The 21,051-nt window shown below is 36.2% G+C and overlaps 1 protein-coding gene across 12 annotated transcripts in view; it reads right to left on the bottom strand.

Annotated features, from left to right (window-relative positions):
• Positions 1 to 21,051, bottom strand: part of ATP8B (ATPase phospholipid transporting 8B) — a 753,209-nt gene that overhangs the window by 18,481 nt on the left and 713,677 nt on the right. For all 12 annotated transcript variants that reach the window (XM_068392502.1, XM_068392503.1, XM_068392507.1 and 9 more), the window contains 7 exons: positions 20,803 to 20,905; positions 20,524 to 20,660; positions 18,802 to 18,950; positions 5,939 to 6,078; positions 5,690 to 5,818; positions 5,265 to 5,488; positions 820 to 1,045 (listed from right to left, as the gene is read on the bottom strand). In XM_068392502.1, coding sequence (XP_068248603.1) covers positions 820 to 1,045; positions 5,265 to 5,488; positions 5,690 to 5,818; positions 5,939 to 6,078; positions 18,802 to 18,950; positions 20,524 to 20,660; positions 20,803 to 20,905 — 1,108 coding nt within the window. The remainder of the gene's footprint in view (positions 1 to 819; positions 1,046 to 5,264; positions 5,489 to 5,689; positions 5,819 to 5,938; positions 6,079 to 18,801; positions 18,951 to 20,523; positions 20,661 to 20,802; positions 20,906 to 21,051) is intronic.

Below are 21,051 nucleotides of genomic sequence, written 5' to 3'. Positions count from 1 at the left end.
CCTTCAAGATTTTGCAAAATAACACCCATTAGGAGTATTGTACAGTATTTCACAAAAGATATCAAACTTGTTTGACTATATACAGCACTGATTGAAGATCATGCCTTAAATGCAAAAATCCATGGCATTCAAGTACAGTAATAAACATTCTAGCACTTACTGGGCCATAGACTAAAAATTATAGGGGCACAAACTAAAATGTGCAGAATAAAAACAATTAAGAATATACCCTGAATGTAGTTTATGAATTGCCTATTCTATTTCCCTACATTTCTGTTATTAGTGAACCTTAAATCCTCATAAAAAAAATCCCAAAGATTTTTTTCTGATTTCCCATGACAGGATACCAAGCAGAAAACCTTATTCTTGCATAGATTACCTGATGCTTTATACAATAAAATAATTTCTGAAACATCCTGAAAAAGGGTTTCTTTTAAATTTGAACAATTTAGACATCAATTTTTTTTAAATAACTGAATTTATAGTTCTCAACTCTCCTTTTCTACTGTTTGAACAAACAGATAAGCTTGAAGACTTTGAGGCATAATATTCTCATAAATTCAAAATGTTAGCCTTGACTCTACTTTTTAACAGTGAATGATAGATTAAATGTAAATGAACTAAGCATAATTATATAATGACCTTCAGGATTATCTACAATTAACATTTTATTGCTAAAAATCATTTAATAAAATTTACAACTGAAATATATTTTTCATTATTTAGCAATTTATGTAACTAACAAAGGTCCTTATATACTGTATGCTACTACTGTACTACATTAACTTCATACTTCTTTTGCATTTAATTAACACTTACCAAAGGGTATGAAGAAAAGTACGCAAGAAGTGAGAAATCCGTGTAAGGCAGACCTGAAGAATTCTCTCTTATTAAAGAGGGCATTCTGAAGTCCTGGTGTATATAACCTTGGGAACTTGATACTATTCTTAGAATTGACATCTTGTTCAAATATGCCCAACGCCAACACAGGCATCGATGTGTAGAACAGGTTATATACTGATATAAACATGGGATCAAACAGTGTCTGTGATTGAAAGAAAAAAGAAAAGCCTAAGAGTAAAGTGATTTTGTGATAAAACATGTAACAAAATTAACTCTGGCTTTGTGCACAGAAACATTCAAATAAGTCTTGCAGCAACCTTTTATGAAATTACAATTGTGCTATCACTCAAGGAAGCTCATGGAAGACTTATGATGATAGTTGAAGCCAGTGTATGTACCAACAGTGATTTTGATTTAACTAAACTTGAGATTTACAGCAAAGTCATAATGGATGAATCCAAGTACAGATGAAAGAATGCACTACGTAACTTTTTCCATAATCAATTTTGATTTGTAGATGTTGACATGCAATAAACTTTCACAAAATAAGAAACTGGTCTGCATAAAATGTTATTCTTTTATTATTACACCCATTATGACTGACAACTGGAATACAGGTACTTTATTTCTGAAATGTGCCATACAACACTCAAGTGAACATATCTTTCAATCATAACTTGATATTGCTCAATAAAATAAAAATAATAATACAGTACAGAATAATGAAATGGTGAAATCACTCGTTTTACCTGCTGTTTTAGGAAATATAAGGTGTATAGACAATGAATGCTGACCAAGGTGTGATAGTGAAGGCCATGTGTGAATGCACATATATTAAAACATGTATATTTACATGTGAACTCACCAAAGGGGATGAAAAGTATGAGAAATGAAGTTATGGCACCATGAATGGCACACCACATAAACATACGTTTATTAAACAAAAGGTTCTTGAGACCAGGAGTGTAAAGTTTAGGATAACGACGACTATAATAATCGTCAACATCTTGGTCCATGATTCCCAGACATAGGACAGGGAGTGAGGTATAAAAAAGATTGTAGGTCGATATAAAAAAAGGATCATACACAGTCTGAAATTGAAAATAAGCGTACAGTATGTAAAGTGTTTTAAAAAGTTATATTTCTATCATGGTATGTAGTGTTTTAAAAAGTTATATTTCTATCATGGTATGTAAAGTATTTCAAAAAGTTGTATTTCTATCATGGTCAATTCCTAATATCTCCGCTTTCCTTCACAACTGATATTATCATTCAAAATATGAGTAAAAGTATGAATGGAAAAAATAATAAAAACCTTGTGATTTTAGTTCATTATTCCATAAGAAAAGTACTAGACTTTGTGTCTTCATGTGATCAGGATTAGATACCATTTACGGTAGTTTGCACCCAAAACCAATCTTTTGCATAGAATCATTTATTGTACTGACCAAAGAAAATAAAATCCTTATTGCCCTGTAAATTACTTCATAGATTTTTCACCAAGAAATATGTATTGCCACTCGAAAACTACTATGAACTACTGTATACACATTACTTTCCATCAAACTATGTACAGTACAAGCAAAGAGCATTGTATTCTAGTTACCATGAGAATAGATTGGAGGGACTAAAATCAAACCCGGTAATATGGCAGCATCCTCCATTTTGTACTAATTTTCTTTATTCAGAATCTTTTCAAAATGCTGCCTCAATTACTCAAGTATCTTTCTTTTACCCTTTTGATTTATCTATTTTCATCTTCTACATTATTTACTTTACCCCTTTTCATATCTCCATTCTTTGTCAGCCACCCAATTATTCTGAACATTTCCTGCTGTGCTGAAATTCTGATTTCATTCATCCCAATTCATGTTTTTTTTTTCCAAAAGCCACCTGCCTTCAGCAATCCCATTCCCTTTTCTCTGAATACATTTACTGATCAATCATAGATGCTAGATTTGGTGACATTTTAAATACTTTTTGTTAAATTCAGAAGATTACTATCTATCTGACTGTCTTTTCTTCATTTTTTTATTTCTCAATATTAAATAAGCTTGCAGCAGTGTGTGCTGTGTTATTTATAGCTCATTTGGTATTATAGGGAAATCTTTTCTTTATAACAGTAATTTTGATCATGGTCAAATTTATCATGTTTAAGTTTCTCCACTCTTACATGTTCTGAAAATTCCTCCAAGCTTCTCAAACATAAAGTTTAACCAATTTAACCCTTGTTTCTAGCAGTATTAAACTGCAGCTTCCTTGTCTAGACTTTACCTTTCTAATCAAATTAAATCATACAGTAAATTCCAAGGCAGCCATTTCACTTTGATTCTGAAAAGGTTATTCTTTCACTAAACTTTGGCCTATAATATGAAACGGCTGTCATAAAATATTTAACTTTCATAGCCTAGTAACTTCCCTTTGTCATGACACTAGCTAAACTTACAAAAGTTAATGATATATTTTGTCTCTTTATCCTGATTATCATGTTTAGCTTAGGAGTGTCTAAATGTAATAATGGTTATGAAATTATACAAGGGTTTTGGTTTAGCCTTACTGCTGACCCAATATTAATGGCTAGGCTAGCGTAGCCTAAAGCTTTCATAGTCTGGATGGATAGTTATTCTATCATTAACAGTTGTTTGATTGGTAGCTTTCAGTAGTTAACTGCTAGTAAAAATAAAAAAGTTATTTCCTGACATACCTAAATTATGACGAAACAAATCCAAGAAATGCAATATTCATGTTTGGTACTCTATTCTTTCATGACTTCTACAAGGGGAAACTGGAGAGAGGATAGACCACACCATCAGGGCCCTTTAACAAACCCGTAATCATAAGCCTCAAGTCTTTCTCTGGAGTTTTCCCTTATGAAGTGAGTGTCAGACTTGTCAGTTTTACTTCTCATCTATACACACAGGGTTAAGTTGTCTGCTTGCTTGTAGAAAGTTGCCCTATTGGTGCACAAGTCTACTCAGTTATTCCTCTAGTATTAGTCCTTAGAAAAAACACTGCCCATTAATCACAATAATTGGATTTTGGCAAAAGTAAAACCTGTTTTTAGATTAGGTGCTGTGTAGTTTCCAAGACTCTCCCTCTTCCCTATCTCTGTGCTGGGGAGCAGGACAATTGATTCTCCCTTTGAATTTTAAAGATGGCAGTTAGGTGCAAGGTAGCATTGTCTCCAACTGTAGTGATGGTTCTCACCGATGAGTCTTAGATCGATAACCAGACAATTTCAGCAATGGAGCTGCTGTGCTGAGTTTAATAATGCCTGAACTCAAGGGTCTCCCTTATACACACCGAGTCTGTGCTTTGCACATTGATACACTGATCCTAGAGCAAGAGAGATTACATTTCTTTGATATTTATGTTGTATTGCAGGTCCTTGGAGACCATACAGTACTTCTTCAAAAATAAGTTTTCCTTTGTCAAAACCTTTTAATTTGGGCTATATACCCAAATCCTAAGTCCTGCAAGGCCATTCAGCACCCCAGATGCAACTGGTGAAAAAACCTATTGCACTATAAGATCAAAGTTAAAAAAAAATTTGGACAGTAAAATTGAAGACAGGAAGCTGGAATAGAAGTATAGTAGACGACTAAAAGGTGAATGCTAATCTCTTCATACAAGTAACCCCCTCTGACTGTGACACATTTGTTTCTGGATCTGATGATCTTTCCCAAATTTCTTGCTTGTCTTCTTATAGTCTTTATGACTAGGGCAAGAGGTAACTTCATTATTCTCTCACTTGACTGTTCTACTTCCATCATGCTTTCTGCAATTTTATCTTTAACCTGTAGGCCTACTTTATTTTTGTCTTGTTCCATTGTCATTGCTCCTTATAACTTCCAGCTATTTTTGTTTCAGCTCCTTATTTTATTTCTTGCACAAAGAAAATGTCTACTGATCTTCTAGCAAGCATTTCCATCAATGCTTCAGGTTTTTCTAGCACTGCTTCCACATATACTGAGGTAGACTTCATAGAGCCTGCTTTATTTATACTTTCCCCTGGGATTATTTGCACTTCCTGCCCAATATTAGATACTTTTCATCTTGAGGACTCATTTCCAATTTTGCAGTCATCTTTTTTAAAGGTGAAATTATCTAAATTATATAAACTTTGCTGAAGTTTTGAAGCATCTAAATCATAATAAGTTAAAAGTACTGTTAACATCTTGGTTTGTACACAGCAGCAAACGTGGCAAACACATGAAATCTGGAAATGTCCCACATGAAAATTTCCAAAAGTGGTAAGTCATTACTGCACTTTAACAACCATAAAAGAACCATCAAAATAATCATGTGATGTATGGTGAAAGTAAAATAAAAATTAGTATGGATGTAGAAAGGAACTTAAAAATAATTGTACATAGAGAAAACAGGAGAAAATTTTATTTAAAAAAAAAGCTAGTTCTTACCTGGGCTGAAAAGGCCACAAAAAATGCAAACCAAAAGTGGCACAATGTGAAAGCAAAATTTTTGTAGAAAAAATATCGCAGAAATTTACACATTCGATAATACGACCAACGTCCATGCACAAGTAACAGCCTCTCCAAGAATTTGAATTGTGCAACAGAGTAATCCGACGCTAACACAGCCTGCAAACCTTCTTGGCCAGAGATTCCTACACCTATGTGTGCAGCTGAAAAAAAAAATATTACATAGTTGATAGTAGAAAAAAGCTACAACTACAAAATTGTAAAGTTCCTTACATAATCTGAAATAAATAATGTCATAATGGTATGAGCATAAAAGAAAATTTAGATAGTACAATAAGCACAGGAGCAACAAAACAAACTTTGGTTATGTCCATGAATTGAATAACAAAGTAAACACAACATACTTTTGATCATAGAGACATCATTAGCACCATCACCAACAGCTAAAGTCACTGCCTTTTTGTAACGCTTAACCAAGTCCACAACCATAGCCTTTTGTAATGGAGTTACTCGGCAACATATAACCGCACGACCTGATATGAAATAAAATCAAAAGGTCAAATTACAAACCTTACAAAGTATTTATTATTTCATATTTCAATTTATGTTAAATTTTGTATATGATTTCAGTATTCATGTAAGAAAACACTTACATTGGCTAGCAACTTCTAGGAAAAGGAGTTCCAGCTTAGGGTTTAAAGCCCACACTAAGGAATGTCCATTAATGACGAGAGCAAACCCACCATTGGATTCACCAGCTTCACTCAAGTTATCCTGCCCCACTCCTTCGTCACTGTAAACACTAACAATGTACAATACTGTCAGAAATTAACACAACAAGGCATCTAGAACTCCCTAAACTTGCCATATGAGAAGGTGTCAGAGCTGATTAAAAATAACTATTTTATTATATGTACAAAACACCACGGCCTTAATAAAGGTTTCACCACTGCTTTGCTAAAGCCTATTATTACTGCAATACTTAAGCAGCCTGTAAGAATATCTAACCCTTTTCACTTTAGAGGGAGAGAGGGGCCCAACAAATGTTATATAACATGCTATTTAATCCACATGGCTAGAAAATCCAGAAAAAGAAACGTTAACTTAAAACGTTAACTTAAGTTTTGTGTTCAACCAATACAGAAAGTGAATGCTTCTGTGCCATGAATTTTTTTAAAGCCACAGTACTAAACATTGTGGGTGTTTAGCTTGCTACAATCTGTGGTTTAATATAGATCACAATAGAAAGTCTTTACTCAGTTTGTTAAAATTTTAAAACTGTTAACATATTTTTCTTTCTGATATATTCTCTAAGTCATCTAGTGCAACAGGTTGTTTTTACATATAAGTTTGTTTATACTGTGCTTCTATTTGCTAGTTTTTTTATTTTTTTTCTGAGGCATATATAGCAGCAGCAGTACTATAACCATCTATTTCAGCTATAACTTTTAAAAATATTTCCTTATCTCTATTCATCAAACACGAGTTAAAATCTTAACTTTAAAAATTAAAGCAAATGGTCTGAATCATATGCCCTAACATTATAATGGAACTTTACAGCATTGGCGTCCCCCCTATCTATTTCCATTTCTCATTAGCTGAAATGTTATTTTCACCAAGTTCCTTCAATAAAGCAAGAATAAAGAAAAGAAATATAATTGAGTATCCCCAAGCTATCACCCTACAAGTAATATGAGCTACAGTAAGTTGTGAATAAAAACCCATTCACAAAGTCAGGTCAAGTGCACGCACGGTCTAAAACAGTGCCCTAAATAATGATAGTTACATGTCAATAACATGCATTTAAAACATGCCACAAACATGAGTAAACTTGCCATAGGAATGCGTCTGATTTTGTTCTAAATAAACAGTACTGTAATTACAGTCCACATCGCAATGTTTTCCTAAATTTATTTTACCATAAATATCTCATTAAAAAAATCCAGAGTAATATGTCTCCCAAAAATTTAAATACTAAATGAGGTACTTTGAAAATCTAGGTAACTATATTTGAAAATATTTTTCAGGTACAATTAAAGAAAGTTTATACCTTATGTGTATGGAATTTAGGAGGGGGGCTTCCCCTAATGGTGGAAGAATTACCTAAGAGGATGAGAAGAGCATTCTTCTTTTATTATTTTGTATACTAAAGTCATTTGATAAACAACACCCCTTGGTGGGAATGAAGTACCATAAAGCTATTATTACTAACGTCAAGTAGTTTAATCGGATCAATCAATAAGTAAAAACCTCAGCTGATACAGGGTAGGCCAGTGCTCATTTTTTCAATGCAGCAAACAAAACAGTGGAAAGTGGTGTTGATATGAGATAATGAAGCAAAACTTATACTACTTGAGCCATACATGTGCAAAGTATTGGAAAAGAAACTTGAATGGACAAGAAAATGCTCCTATCTACAAGCAAAATAAATGTTGCAAATAAAAGTAATATAATTCATCTACAAAATTTGATATTTTCATAACATTCAGGCATTTTCTTTTCCATGGGATTAATTATAGTGTTAAGAGTGGACAGTATACAAAAGAGAAAAGTAAATTAAATCAACATAGCTACATAAAGAATCAATGATGAAAAACTGAACAATAAATTATACCATTACATTACGACAAAATTAAAAAAAAACTAAATGCTACAAATAAAAGCTCACATATGCCTTGTTGTGCTTTTCACTTAATAATAGTTACAGCATCAAATTCCAAGTTACATTCAGGTGACATAAAATACAAATCTGCAACAAACAAAAGTGATTAGTGACAATACAATTCTTGAAACAACACCAAAATACTTTCAGAATACCATCTACTAAGAATGTTTCTAATGAAGCTAATCAAACTAAAATGTTGACATTCTACATTATTTCTAGGAATCTCACCTGAGGTTCATACTGTGTCTTATTTGAAGCTCACCAAAAGTCAATGTCTATCATAAAAATGTTATTTTCATTAGTAAAATAAATTTTTGAATATACTTACCCGATAATCATGTAGCTGTCAACTCCGTTGCCCGACAGAATTCTACGGGAGGGATACGCCAGCTATCACTATACTAGAAGGGGGTGTACTCACAAGCGCCACCTGTGGCCAGGTACTACAGTACTTGTTGTTGACGCCACCTCACTTTTTCCTCGGTCCACTGGTTCTCTATGGGGAGGAAGGGTGGGTCAATTAAATCATGATTATCGGGTAAGTATATTCAAAAATTTATTTTACTAATGAAAATAACATTTTTCAATATTAAACTTACCCGATAATCATGTAGCTGATTCACACCCAGGGGGGTGGGTGAAAAACCAGTGTACAAGACTAAAGGATAGCTAAGTATCCCGTATTTCATATAATCAGTTATCCACAATAACAATGAAATAATAAGTACCTGGTAAGGAAGTCGACTTGAACCGTTACTCTGCCTTTAATAAGATCGTCTTCCTTACTGAGCGCAGCGTTCCTCTTGGAAGGCTGAATCAACTCAAAGGTGCTAAAGTATACAGGGCTGCAACCCATACTAAAGGACCTCATCACAACCTTTAACCTCGGCGCTTCTCAAGAAAGAATTGACCACCCGCCAAATCAACAAGGATGTGGAAGGCTTCTTAGCCGACCGTACAACCCATAAAAAGTATTCAAGAGAAAGGTTAAAAGGTTATGGGATTATGGGAATGTAGTGGCTGAGCCCTCGCCTACTACTGCATTCGTTGCTACGAATGGTCCCAGGGTGTAGCAGTACTCGTAAAGAGACTGGACATCTTTGAGATAGAATGATGCGAACACTGACTTGCTTCTCCAATAGGTTGCATCCATAACACTCTGCAGAGAATGGCTCTGTTTGAAGGCCACTGAAGTAGCCACAGCTCCCACTTCATGTGTCCTTACCTTCAGCAAAGCAAGGTCTTCTTCCTTCAGATGAGAATGTGTTTCTCTAATCAGAAGCCTGAATAGTAAGAAACTGAGTTCTTAGAACTTGGAAAAGAAGGTTTCTTGATAGCACACTATAAGGCTTCTGATTGTCCTTGTAAAGATTAAGACCTTTTTAGATAGTACCTAAGAGCTCTAACTGGGCAAAGTACTCTCTCCAGTTCATTCCCCACCAAGTTGGACAGGCTTGGGATCTCGAACGACTTAGGCCAAGGACGTGAAGGAAGCTCGTTTAGCAAAAACCGAGCTGCAAGGAACATGTAGCCGTTTCAGATGTGAAAACAATGATCCTGCTGAAGGCGTGGATCTCACTTACTCTTTTAGCTGTTGTCAAGCACACGAGGAAAAGAGTTTTTAATGTGAGGTCCTAAAAAGAGGCTGATTGGAGAGGTTCAAATCTTGATGACATAAGGAACCTTAGGACCACGTCTAGATTCCAGCCTGGAGTGGACAACCGACGTTCCTTTGAGGTCTCAAAAGACCTAGGGAGGTCCTGTAGATCTTTGTTGGTGGAAAGATCCAAGCCTCTGTGGCGGAAAACCGCTGCCAACATACTTCTGTAACCCTTGATCGTAGGAGCTGAAAGGGATCTTACTTTCCTTAGATATAACAGGAAGTCAGCAATCTGGGTTACAGTGGTACTGGTTGAGGAAACTGCATTGGTCTTGTACCAGCTACGGAAGACTTCCCCTAGAGACTGATAGATTCTGAGAGTGGATGTTCTCCTTGCTTTGGCAATCGCTCTGGCTGCCTCCTTCGAAAAGCCCCTAGCTCTACTCTGAAGATCCATACCCAGGGAGACAATGGTCTGGGATGGGATGAGCTGAGACTCCTCAAAATTGACCAGGAGGCCCAGTTCCTTGGTCAGATCCATAGTCCATCTGAGAATCTCCAGACAGCGACGACTTGTGGGAGCTCTTAAAAGCCAGTCGTCTGACGGAGCCGGACACAAGATCATGGTACTGCTGCACAGTCTGTGAACTGTCAACCATGGGGAAGCGAGGAAGTACAGTGACAACCCGAAGCTGTCTAGACTGTCTGGGTCGTACAGACAACTCCTTATCGGGTTGCTGAGGTTGCCGCACTGCGTCACAACAAGTCACTTCTGCTGGTTGTTGAACGTCTTCCCAGTGACACACTGACTCCGTAAACAAAAAATCCTTTAACAAGGACTAAGCTTGGACTGCATGTCTTGCAACACAGCTCAAGGTCTATGGGAGCAGGTGTGGTAACAGACGGGGTTAGTGACTGAAGTGGAACCATTACCTTCCCTGGAAGCATGTTATGCTTAAATAAAAGTCCATAGGAGGCTACGCAGCTAAAGGCTCCTCTCCAAATGACAGAGTCCTCAAGGGAATATCAGAAGGAGGGAGAAAAGCACTTTCTCATCTACAGGGACCATATCCAAGAAAAGTTAAGTTCTCTCAGTGAGGGTTTCAATGGTGCAAAAGCAGCAGACTAGAAGGCAACATTATGAAACTGCTTGACAGTCTAGTGAGTTGGCAACGACCAAAGATGTATGACTGAGAAGCATGCGGTAAGGTATGCAGAGCATGTTGTATGCAGAGCATGCTGTATGCAGAGCATGCTGTATGTAGAGCATGTTGTATGCAGAGCATGCTGTATGCAGAGCATGTTGTATGCAGAGCATGCTGAATGCAGAGCATGCTGTATGCAGAGCATGTTGTATGCAGAGCATGCTGTATGTAGAGCATGTTGTATGCAGAGCATGCTGAATGCAGAGCATGCTGTATGCAGAGCATGTTGTATGCAGAGCATGCTGTATGCAGAGCATGCTGTATGCAGAGCATGCTGTATGTAGAGCATGCTGTAAGGTAAGCAGAGCGTGTTGCATGGCGTTTAACATTTCTCAGAAATTCCATGATCAGTGCTAGAGTGCTTCATGCATGCTTGCATGGGGTTTTAATATCAACATAATATTTACCTTACATTCATAACTCATGATTCATTTTTGTTTTGAAGATATTTTTGCCATATTTTGCGATATTGTTAAAAATATATTGCAAGGAATACATATATATTTTTATATAAGTAAGACAAATAACCTCCATTATCATAATGTTTGTGTAGGCATACATGTATATGATTACAAATGCAAGTTATGAAAGTAATGAGGTGTTATTATTGTCATTTGTTATTTCTCAAGTTGAGGAGAAAGTGGCAGATGCATGCGTTGAGGTGGCTGACTCATAGCATGAGGTTGCTGCCTCAAGAGTTGCGCTTGCTGTAAGGGTTGCGGATGCGCAGTAGCAGGTTCCTGAGGAACGAGTTAAGGTTCCTGAGGTGTGAGCTGCGAGAGTTGAGATAGCGGCTGCGCAGAACGCAGTTCTTGTCTCGCGAGTTGAGGTTCCTGAGGAGCTAGCCTAAGCTGCAGCGAGTGCTGAGGTGGCTGCCTCATTGATGGAAGAGGTTGTCGTACCTCAAGAGATTGTTGCCTCGCTGGTGGAACCGCAAGCGGAAGCGGAGGAAGTAAGGCATAAGACTCCTGCTCCCATTGCTGAGGTTGCCTTAAGGAAGGTTAAGGTTGCTGCACAACGCTGGTAACTGGCAACTCAGAACGCGGTAAGGTAGCCTGAGGAACCTCAACTTCGTACGCCTGGCAGACTGGACTGCGGTGAGGCGGAGCTCTCGCAGGAGGAGGCGGAGGTTGCTGCACACCGCTGGTAACTGGCAACTCAGAACGCGGTAAGGTAGCCTGAGGAACCTCAACTTCGTACGCCTGGCAGACTGGACTGCGGAGAGGTGGAGCGTTCGCAGGAGGAGGTGTAACCTTCTCAGCCTGAAACTCACGCATTAAGACCCCAAGCTGCGACTGCATGGACTGCAGCAAAGTCGTCTTGGGATCAACAGACGATAAGGTCTGTTGTGGCATCGCCTTACCTCTCTTAGGAGGTGTGCAGTCACCTGAGACTGAGGAGAGTCAGAGCTAACCCAATGACTGCATCCGGGTTGTTGAACTCTAACTTCGTACGTCTGGCATAGGTCTGGACTTTACGTTTAAGAGGTCTTGAGACCTGAGACCAGCGTTTTCTCCCCGAAATTTCTTCTGCAGACGAGCAAAATAAGGGCTCAATCGTCTGCGGGTGGGAGTGACGGTCTCTTAAGACACGCCCGCAACCACCGAGGATACTTCTGTGCGCCGATCAAGGCCTGCCGAACCCTTTTGCCCTTCGACATTGCTTCTCCCCTGGGCTTGGGAGCTTGCAAGAGGTCCCGGACTGGGAGGACGACTGGCACGCACAGAAGTACCCTCACGCACAACACTGACACACTTTGCGCTAATCACTTATCACTTTTGATTTTCTGTTTGCACTTATTTCACTGAACTCGAAACTTTAAGTGGTTTGTACCTGAAACACGCAATTCTATCCTTTCTCAAAAGTTAGTAATTGCGAAAACAGAATTACAATGTAACAGAAAAATCTAATGAAAGATAAATAATTCAGTGGCTGGAAAGAGACTAAACACTAGATCAAATAAACTACGTTTAAAATCTCTCACCGCATAAAGCTTGAGAACAAGAAAAACTCTAGAAACGTTTACCTTCTTCCCCTAAAGAGACTAGGGAGAAGAGCAAAAACGATAACAACGTTACTCGCTTGAACGAAACGTTTATCCTCCTCTTTCTCCCTCCGTCTCTATCTCTCTCTCTCTCTCTCTCTCTCTTGACTTAGAACCTGAGAGAAGAGCCCAATCATATATATCGTTAACACATATTATTGTTAAAGGAAAATATTTCCCAAAATGAAAAGTTCCTTTGTAGAATTAAAACCATTAAGTAAAGAAAGAATGAACAAAACGCTAGACACGGTTACTCTTACTGCAACGTGACACCGTGAAAATTCTCTCTCTATCGTAACGATAGAGCGCAAGTTGAACGTTCTGAAACGTCAACAACTGCAGAGACAAAACAAAACGTTAGTTCAACTTTGAAAACAGTACGAGACTATCAAAGAAATTCTTTCAAAAACATAAAAATAGCATAATATGTTAACAGGTAAAACCGAAATGACGGGCTCAATGTTAATTAACTTCGGTACAAGAAAAGACCGCCTACCATTAGGAAAGGTCGAATATATAAAAATTAATTTTAATAATTTTATAATAAAAGGAAGTTAATTGAAGAGGCCTATAAAAGGCGGAGAGATATAAAATAAATCTATAACTTTTGTTAAGCAAAATTAAGAAAGAGAGTCTATACTCTCTTAGACACCAACACTTCCGTCTAAGGGAAGGGTCGGCCATTTAAAGGTGAAAGAGAGTTCATACTCTCTTCGTCACCATAATTAAATTAATTCCAAAAGCTAACTAAGCTAATATAGAAGTTTCTAGTATAGCGAATAGCTGCAAATTTTAGAGAAATACTTCACCAAACCGTGAACAATACTCCAAAATCATAAGCGTATCCAAGAACGTCTTGCCGGAAGCACGACAGAGGAAAAAGTGAGGTGGCGTCAACAACAAGTACTGTAGTACCTGGCCACAGGTGGCGCTTGTGAGTACACCCCCTTCTAGTATAGTGATAGCTGGCGTATCCCTCCCGTAGAATTCTGTCGGGCAACGGAGTTGACAGCTACATGATTATCGGGTAAGTTTAATATTGAAAAACGCAAATTTCACGTTTTTCATCACTTCAATAGCCACAACCCCCTAGTATCATAGTGTCTTTTTGGCAGCCTATGGCAATGATAAAGATGTGAGTATGTCATTATCAGTCTACTGTACTCGTCAAATGCAAGAAAGTTGGCCGTCAATAGCTACATTCCACAAGTCCAGATTTTAGTGTTTATTTCAAGTGTTAGTCAGCATTAACATAATTAGGGATGTCTTCGACTGGTTTAAATAAGTGTGTTAATTGTTCAAAATGTGTCCTGTGACGTGGGCTACAATTTTACTTAGGATTGTGGAAGTTTTGACGTAAGGGTTAGGCAGGCACTCTTAAGGAGGAATATGTACGGCCTATATCTGAACAAGTTTGTGAAAGGACTCTAAACATAGAAGAAAAGTAGATTTAAATTCAAGGGAGCATAGATAAAAGACTTGGCTAGTGGATTTAGGTTGTAATGGAATATTATTCAGGATATTAAAAGACTTTCAGAAGTTTGTAGTGATGGGATTAATCCTGCAATTCTATGGAGGAGTTTGCTATGTTCATGCAAATTAAGAAGGCTAACATGCCTTTGGGAGTTCACTGTGTCCCTGGCCTAACCAACTCTAATCTAAACCTTAGGCTAACTCCTGATGTTTTGCCTAGGGATTCTAGTGTACCATTTAGTAAGGGTTTTGATGGTCCACAACACTTGATAGTCAATAGACTCTCCACAAGTCTTGCTTTCATTTGCTCAAGATCCTTCTATTGTGAAACCCTCACCGTTTTTCAATCCAGTCAGCTCTTTACGACCACCGGATTCCAAGATAGAAGACCACGTTAGGAGTCTGGATCCACACATCCCTCTTCCCGATGAACCGAGCACACGCGAGTAGCATTTTTTGTGCCATCAACAAAAAAGTGGATTGCTGTGTTAGGCACAGTTTTGCTGCTCAGGTTTTAAAACGATTGCATCATGATTCGGCTCAGCCACTAGCTAGTCTAAAAATTTCCCTAGTAATATTAATGCTATGGCTAGTATATCTAAAGAGTGGCCTTGGGATAGAGTCATCTACTCCCATAACGATTACAGGCGCAGGGAATACTTTTAGCAGTAAACTAAAGGGAAATTTGTAAGTTTTCAAGAGCAATTACTTCCCAAGAGCAGATTTATGGAAACTTCAAAAATGTTCCACAAGAAATTACTTCAGGTAAGCTTTGATGCTATCTATTCTTCATTGTCACCTCATGCTGCTGACTACCGAAAGATGATTTATACACCATTTTCCAGTATTTTTATCCACAAAGTACAGTATAAAAACTGATGTCTCGGGTGACAAGGAAATTGACTAATGCTACTTCCAGTTTGCTATTGAAGCCTCATTTTTCAGGTAAGAGTTCATTAGTTTATAAAGTTTCTTTTACCTTCCCTAATTCTTCCAACAGTTCAGCCTAATTTGCTGGAGCCCCTGGTGAGTATTAACAAGAGGAGGATATTAAATTCAGGTTTCACGAGTAGATTGACTTGTGCTGGTTATAGGTGAGTGCATAGGCATTTGGTTAAGACTGTTAGTGGGCTCTCCCTTTTGTTATCTATGGAAAGCTTACTTTGTTCATGTAATCTTTGAAGACAAACACTACTTCTAGCAGCTTAACCTTTCTTGATACAAACCTTTGGTTAGCACCTTATGGTTTGCCTAATGGCTCTAGTGTACCATCTAGTAAGAGTTCTGATGGTACATTGCACATTATCAAGTTGACTGTCTCTTCACAAGCCTTGATCTCTTTATTTGCCCCAAATACTTCTATTATAAAACCCTTGCCTTTATGCAATCCAGTTAGCTCATTACGACCAAGGGATACCGAGATGGAAGACAGAGTTGAGAGCCTGGATCCACACATCTCTCCTCTGCTGCAGCAAGAGCACATGAACAGCATTTTGTGCCTTCATTAATAATGTGCCAGACCATATTAAGCCTATAGAGCCAGTCACACAAATTTCAAATAGGAATTTTGAGTGATCTACTCAAGCTGGTAATAGTTGCATCATGATTTGACTGGCAGTGGTATAATAGCTTCTAAGGTAACTCAGCCAATGACTAGTTTCAAATTCTATAGGTCTTGGTAGTTATTAGTTTTAGTATTTACTTGGGATTCTTAATTTATCAGTATTTTGATGCATAGTCGTTATGTAATTTTTAGGTGAGTTGAAGTAGCCCAGGCTGTTTGTTAGTAAGCTCCACTCTCAGAACGGAACCAATGGGAACCTATAAGACTCCTACCACTAGACAAGACCATTCCACTCACTAAGCTGCAACCAAAAGACAGACTTTCACATTCTTATTATCAGTAACTTAAATTCTGATTGCTAAATTGAAATGTGTTACAACAACTTCAAGACCTAACCCTAAATTTTAGTTCAGAGAGGTTGATCCTAATTGAATTTCCATTGCCAAATATTTTGTTAGGAAGTTTCTCACTGTTCACGTAATTGGAAAAGATCAAACTACTGTAATTAAAGTTTTATTTAGACAAGACTGAAACATATACAGAAAGCTAAAGTTTTATTTAGACACGACTGAGATATTTACAGAACAAAGTTCTTAACATATTTGTTTTGTGTGGTTAGGATACCAGGCCATTCTCTCTCCAAGAATTCTATGGTCATTCTTATTAAGTGTTTAGTGACCAAGATCACATGGAATTGAATTCCAGTCTGGTGAGGGACTTGAAGGTTTGAGTTTAGTGTTATTAGGAGTGTGGTTACTTTCCTTAATTTCTCTAAGAATCTCTCTTAGTAAACATATTTTGACAGCAGCTCAGTGGAATCCCAAATCTGTTTATCCGTACACAATTGAGAAAAGCCTGGTTTTCTCTTGAATTGCTGAGCATTAGTGCCTATGGTAGCTACAGGTGATGTCCTAGCATATATTGTATTTGGTGTGTGTAATTTGGAGTACTGTAATTTATATTAAAATGGCTTTAAATTCATATTGGTTTATAGGCCCTCATGGTTGCTTATCATTTAATATTTCTCAATCTGAATCATACGGTATTACATGGGTTTTATATAACTTTCAGCGAGAACCGATAAGATTCTTGTGAGTTGACAAAAATCTTATAAGTAAATATTACAGAAAACGATATTTTCTAAGAAGAGTGGTTGTGAGGAAAAATTATTCTCTTAAAGAGACTTGAATAGTTGGTTGGAGGAAGTATTTAGGTTAGGGTCACATCCCCACCTCCTTCAAAAGTGTGGGGTATTCAGCAGTATGAACCTAAGGTGAGATTCATAGAAATAAATGGTATCCTAATACCCTGGTATTGAAGTTGGGCATTTCTGTACCCGCCTGAGGTTCATATTACAAGCCCCAGGCCTCTCCACTGATCAGTGATGCCAAGAGGTTATGGAAAGCATTTTGACTTCATATACTGCAAAGGGCAGGGCACGTATCTATCATTCTCATACGGTGTCATATAGACACAGTAGGATACTAAGGGAAGTCATAGCTATTAAATGGCAAAACTGGAAATTTCTAGTTTTATGATAGACATTGAATCTTAGGATGCAATTCAAACATCAAGAACTTTATTTGATAAAAAATATCAATAGAGTATATGAAAAGTCCGGCACAACCAAGTATGCAGCACCCAACTTGAGGAGACACAAATCTGACCGATTTTAGGTATAAACAGAAAGCTGCTACAAAAACTATTCCTAAATGTCATTAAATATTTTCAGTAGTTATAAAATGCATGCATATCTATACATGAACATCAAATTTGGAATTTAAATCGCATAATATTTGCATTGAAAACTAAAAACAATCAACCCAGTCTACGTCACAAAGGGAATGTTTCACTGCATTTTCATTGCTTAATGATGTGTCTTTAATTCATGTTCTACAGCATGTTCATACTAAAATCAATTCAATTTACACCTAAAATATCATATTACTATAACCAGTTCATAACTAAACAATTACCATAGTATATTAAAACTCATGAAAATTACTCTATAATAGATACAGTACAGTATTTGTTTAAAAAATGGTATTCAAATTCCAGAAGCATCTGATGAAGAAAGGTGCCACTATATTTGAATTTTAGTAAGACTCCTCTTGAAAGAAAACATTGCTTACACACAACAATAGTGAGTGCTGCTAAATATAGTGATAAACATCACAAGAATTACATTTAAGGGTGAAGTAAAAAAATATGTTCTTATTTACAGAAATGATAGAAAATAGAAGTAGTACACATTTTGTGCCATTTAGTGCAATACTGCTTAGGTGGTAGTTTCGATCATCTTATAAACGTAAACAATGGAAAGAACGAATCTTTGCTATTTTCTATTTCATAATAAGATACTATGTGAATATTACATACATCATTATTAGATATAATCAAGCAATACATCAGTTTCATCAAAATCCTGTTCATCTTGAATACAAATTAACTTCTTGACCCCAGCAAATTGACATCTAGTTTGGTTAACGGCATAGCCTAACTGAGCTGTACATACAATAATTTTACATGTCGTGTATGACGTGACCCCATTAAAATTAATTTCAAATTAGGTCTTGAAATTACAAATGATCACTCTTTTAATGCATGATTATAAAGATTATAAGATTATAAATAAGATGCATTTCACCATTGGCATTATTTTGTCTTTTATTGAAAAAGAGTGCAGACTTGATTTTTTTCACAAAAAGAAGTTCATAAGAAGTTCTAGAGGGTCATGGCATTAATTCTCACTCAATGAAATTAAATTATAAATCTATACTAATACCTAAAATACTGGGAATTAAATTTGAATTCTTTTGTGCTTTTTTATTACTACATAAAAAAAATTATTCTATGTAGTAAAATAGTGAAGTAGGGCCTGCACATGTAGCAATTTTAAAGGGAACTCTTATGTCAAATCATAAAAGATATCTAAACACCAGCTAATTCATCCATAAATACATACCTGAAAGTGACAACAGACAAATTAGTCTGAGGCTGGTTGGTGGCTGCTACATTACGAATTTCTTCCCGGTATTTTCGTAGTTGATCTTCAACATCAGATGCATTTTGTGCATCAATTATGAAAATGTCTAACATGTCATCAGTTAAAAGCTGTAAATAGAGAAATAGAAAATTAAAATAATTTAAGTAAACCTCTTATTTCATTCAAGTTTAATTAATAATTATTGGATTTCTGTACACACTAAGCCATAAAAGTATCATAATAAAGCTTCCCATTAGTAATAACTTTCAACAAATATTTGAGTATGTTTGTGTAGTTTAGGCTTCTGGCAAAACTGAGGTTGCCATCAAATATGAATTGCCATCAAGGGAGAATCTAAAACATCAAGTAACCTAACTTTTCATTCTTCAGTAACACATAGCTAATACTTTCCTGGTGACTTACATTACACCTGTTGAAACGTTCAGTCCACTAACATTGATAAAATCATGTACTGTAAGTAGGTACTGCTTACAGTGTGCAACACTGTAAATGGTAGAAAATGTTCTTTACAGAATCTCTATGGCACTAACATTATTGCATCCTCCTTTTACTTTTCAACAGTTCCATTAGGTCTCCTATCACTTTATATGTCAATATTCTTGAACTTTAGGTTTTACATATTTAATTTCAATTTATGAAAAACAAATCCTTTAAGTAAGCCCTATGAGAGTCACGCTTTATGACTTTGGCCCCATTAAAAAATTACTGGCATATTGATAATGGCGAAAATTTGATAATCAAAAGAAAATCACTGATACTTTACAGAAGGAGAAAACAGAATATTTCTACTACACATAGACAACACTTTGGTTTATAACAATGGAAACCTGAAGGTTATCGTGGAGTAAAAAATTCCACTTGTTAATAGATACTGTAATGACAAAACTGAACACTAATAGCATGTGCACAAACACCATGGTATCTTTCATCTAACCTAACAATGCAGTAAAACAACAAAGTTATCAAAAGTTATATCATCTTGCAATAATTTTGAACATACATCATTTTGCAAACTGCTACAAGTATCCTGATAAAATCATATAGTCAATGTAGGATAATTTTATAACAGAGTATGCGCAAATTGATTAACATTAAAAAACAGTAATCAATATAGGGTATTGAATAGCATTTCTTATTATTATTTCTATTAATTTCCCCTGGCATTCTTATCGCTTCTCTCATGAAGCTAGTTAAATGTTGATGTGTACATCTAAAAAAAAAAAAAATCCTGTATTCTTTCCTTGTAATTGCTCTGCCCTTTTAAGTGCAGTACAAGGACCATATCCCCTTTCTATCAAATTTTTAGTTTTAGGGTAGACATTGACATTAAACTACCTCCAAGAGAAAAGAAACATGAATGCCAGGCAAGTATAATAGTAACTAATTATATTGCCAAAATTCTGTTTTTGCCCATTTTGGTTTCATGGTTATCCATACAGTATTTGAATATGCAATCACAAAAGACCCCAATGATAGCTTTACCTAAATATAAATCACAAATGATAAAACATTTTCAAAATAGCATATGTACTTCAAACTGATATCAAACATGATCTTTTCATGATTCTAATGGGTATGGAAGCATTGCCTAAGCAGTTGAATAATATTGTCTAAACAATTGAATTATATTTCATGTAAGTCTTTAATATTGGAGATAAATAATTTTATTGAGATTATTACCTGACAAGAATATCCAATATTTATGGCAGTTTCTTGTTTATCACCAGTGAGCACCCAGATCTTTATTCCTGCAACTGCTAAATTAGCTATAGTCTGTGGTACACCATCCTGAAGCTTATCTTCAATAGCTGTAGCTCCTATAAAAGAAAAAATTTAAAGCTTTTAAAAAGTTACTTTAATCTCATGCATAAATTTTAGGATATAATATTTACGAGTTAGAAAAAACAACAATTACACTATACACAGACAAAATGAGTTGTTGGAACAAGAAATACATACCAAGAAGAATTAGGTTCTTTTCTATTTCTTCATATATTTCATCTAATTTTTCTTCTCTTCTTTCTAAGGAAATTGCAGCTTCATGATGTCGACCCTTCCAGTCCTTTGGGGGTATAGTACATATTTATTACTTAATATATACATCAGTCATTAGAAAACAAAAGAAGAGAGAAATAAGAAATATACATTAAATAATACTACAAAAGAAGGATAAAACTGTCAAGTAAAGCATAAATACATATGGACATT

This window comes from Palaemon carinicauda, chromosome 18, assembly GCF_036898095.1.
Source record: "Palaemon carinicauda isolate YSFRI2023 chromosome 18, ASM3689809v2, whole genome shotgun sequence".
NCBI classification, from domain to species: domain Eukaryota; kingdom Metazoa; phylum Arthropoda; class Malacostraca; order Decapoda; family Palaemonidae; genus Palaemon; species Palaemon carinicauda.
Note: the sequence above shows the minus strand (reverse complement) of the source record. Positions and strands in the feature narration are given on the sequence as shown.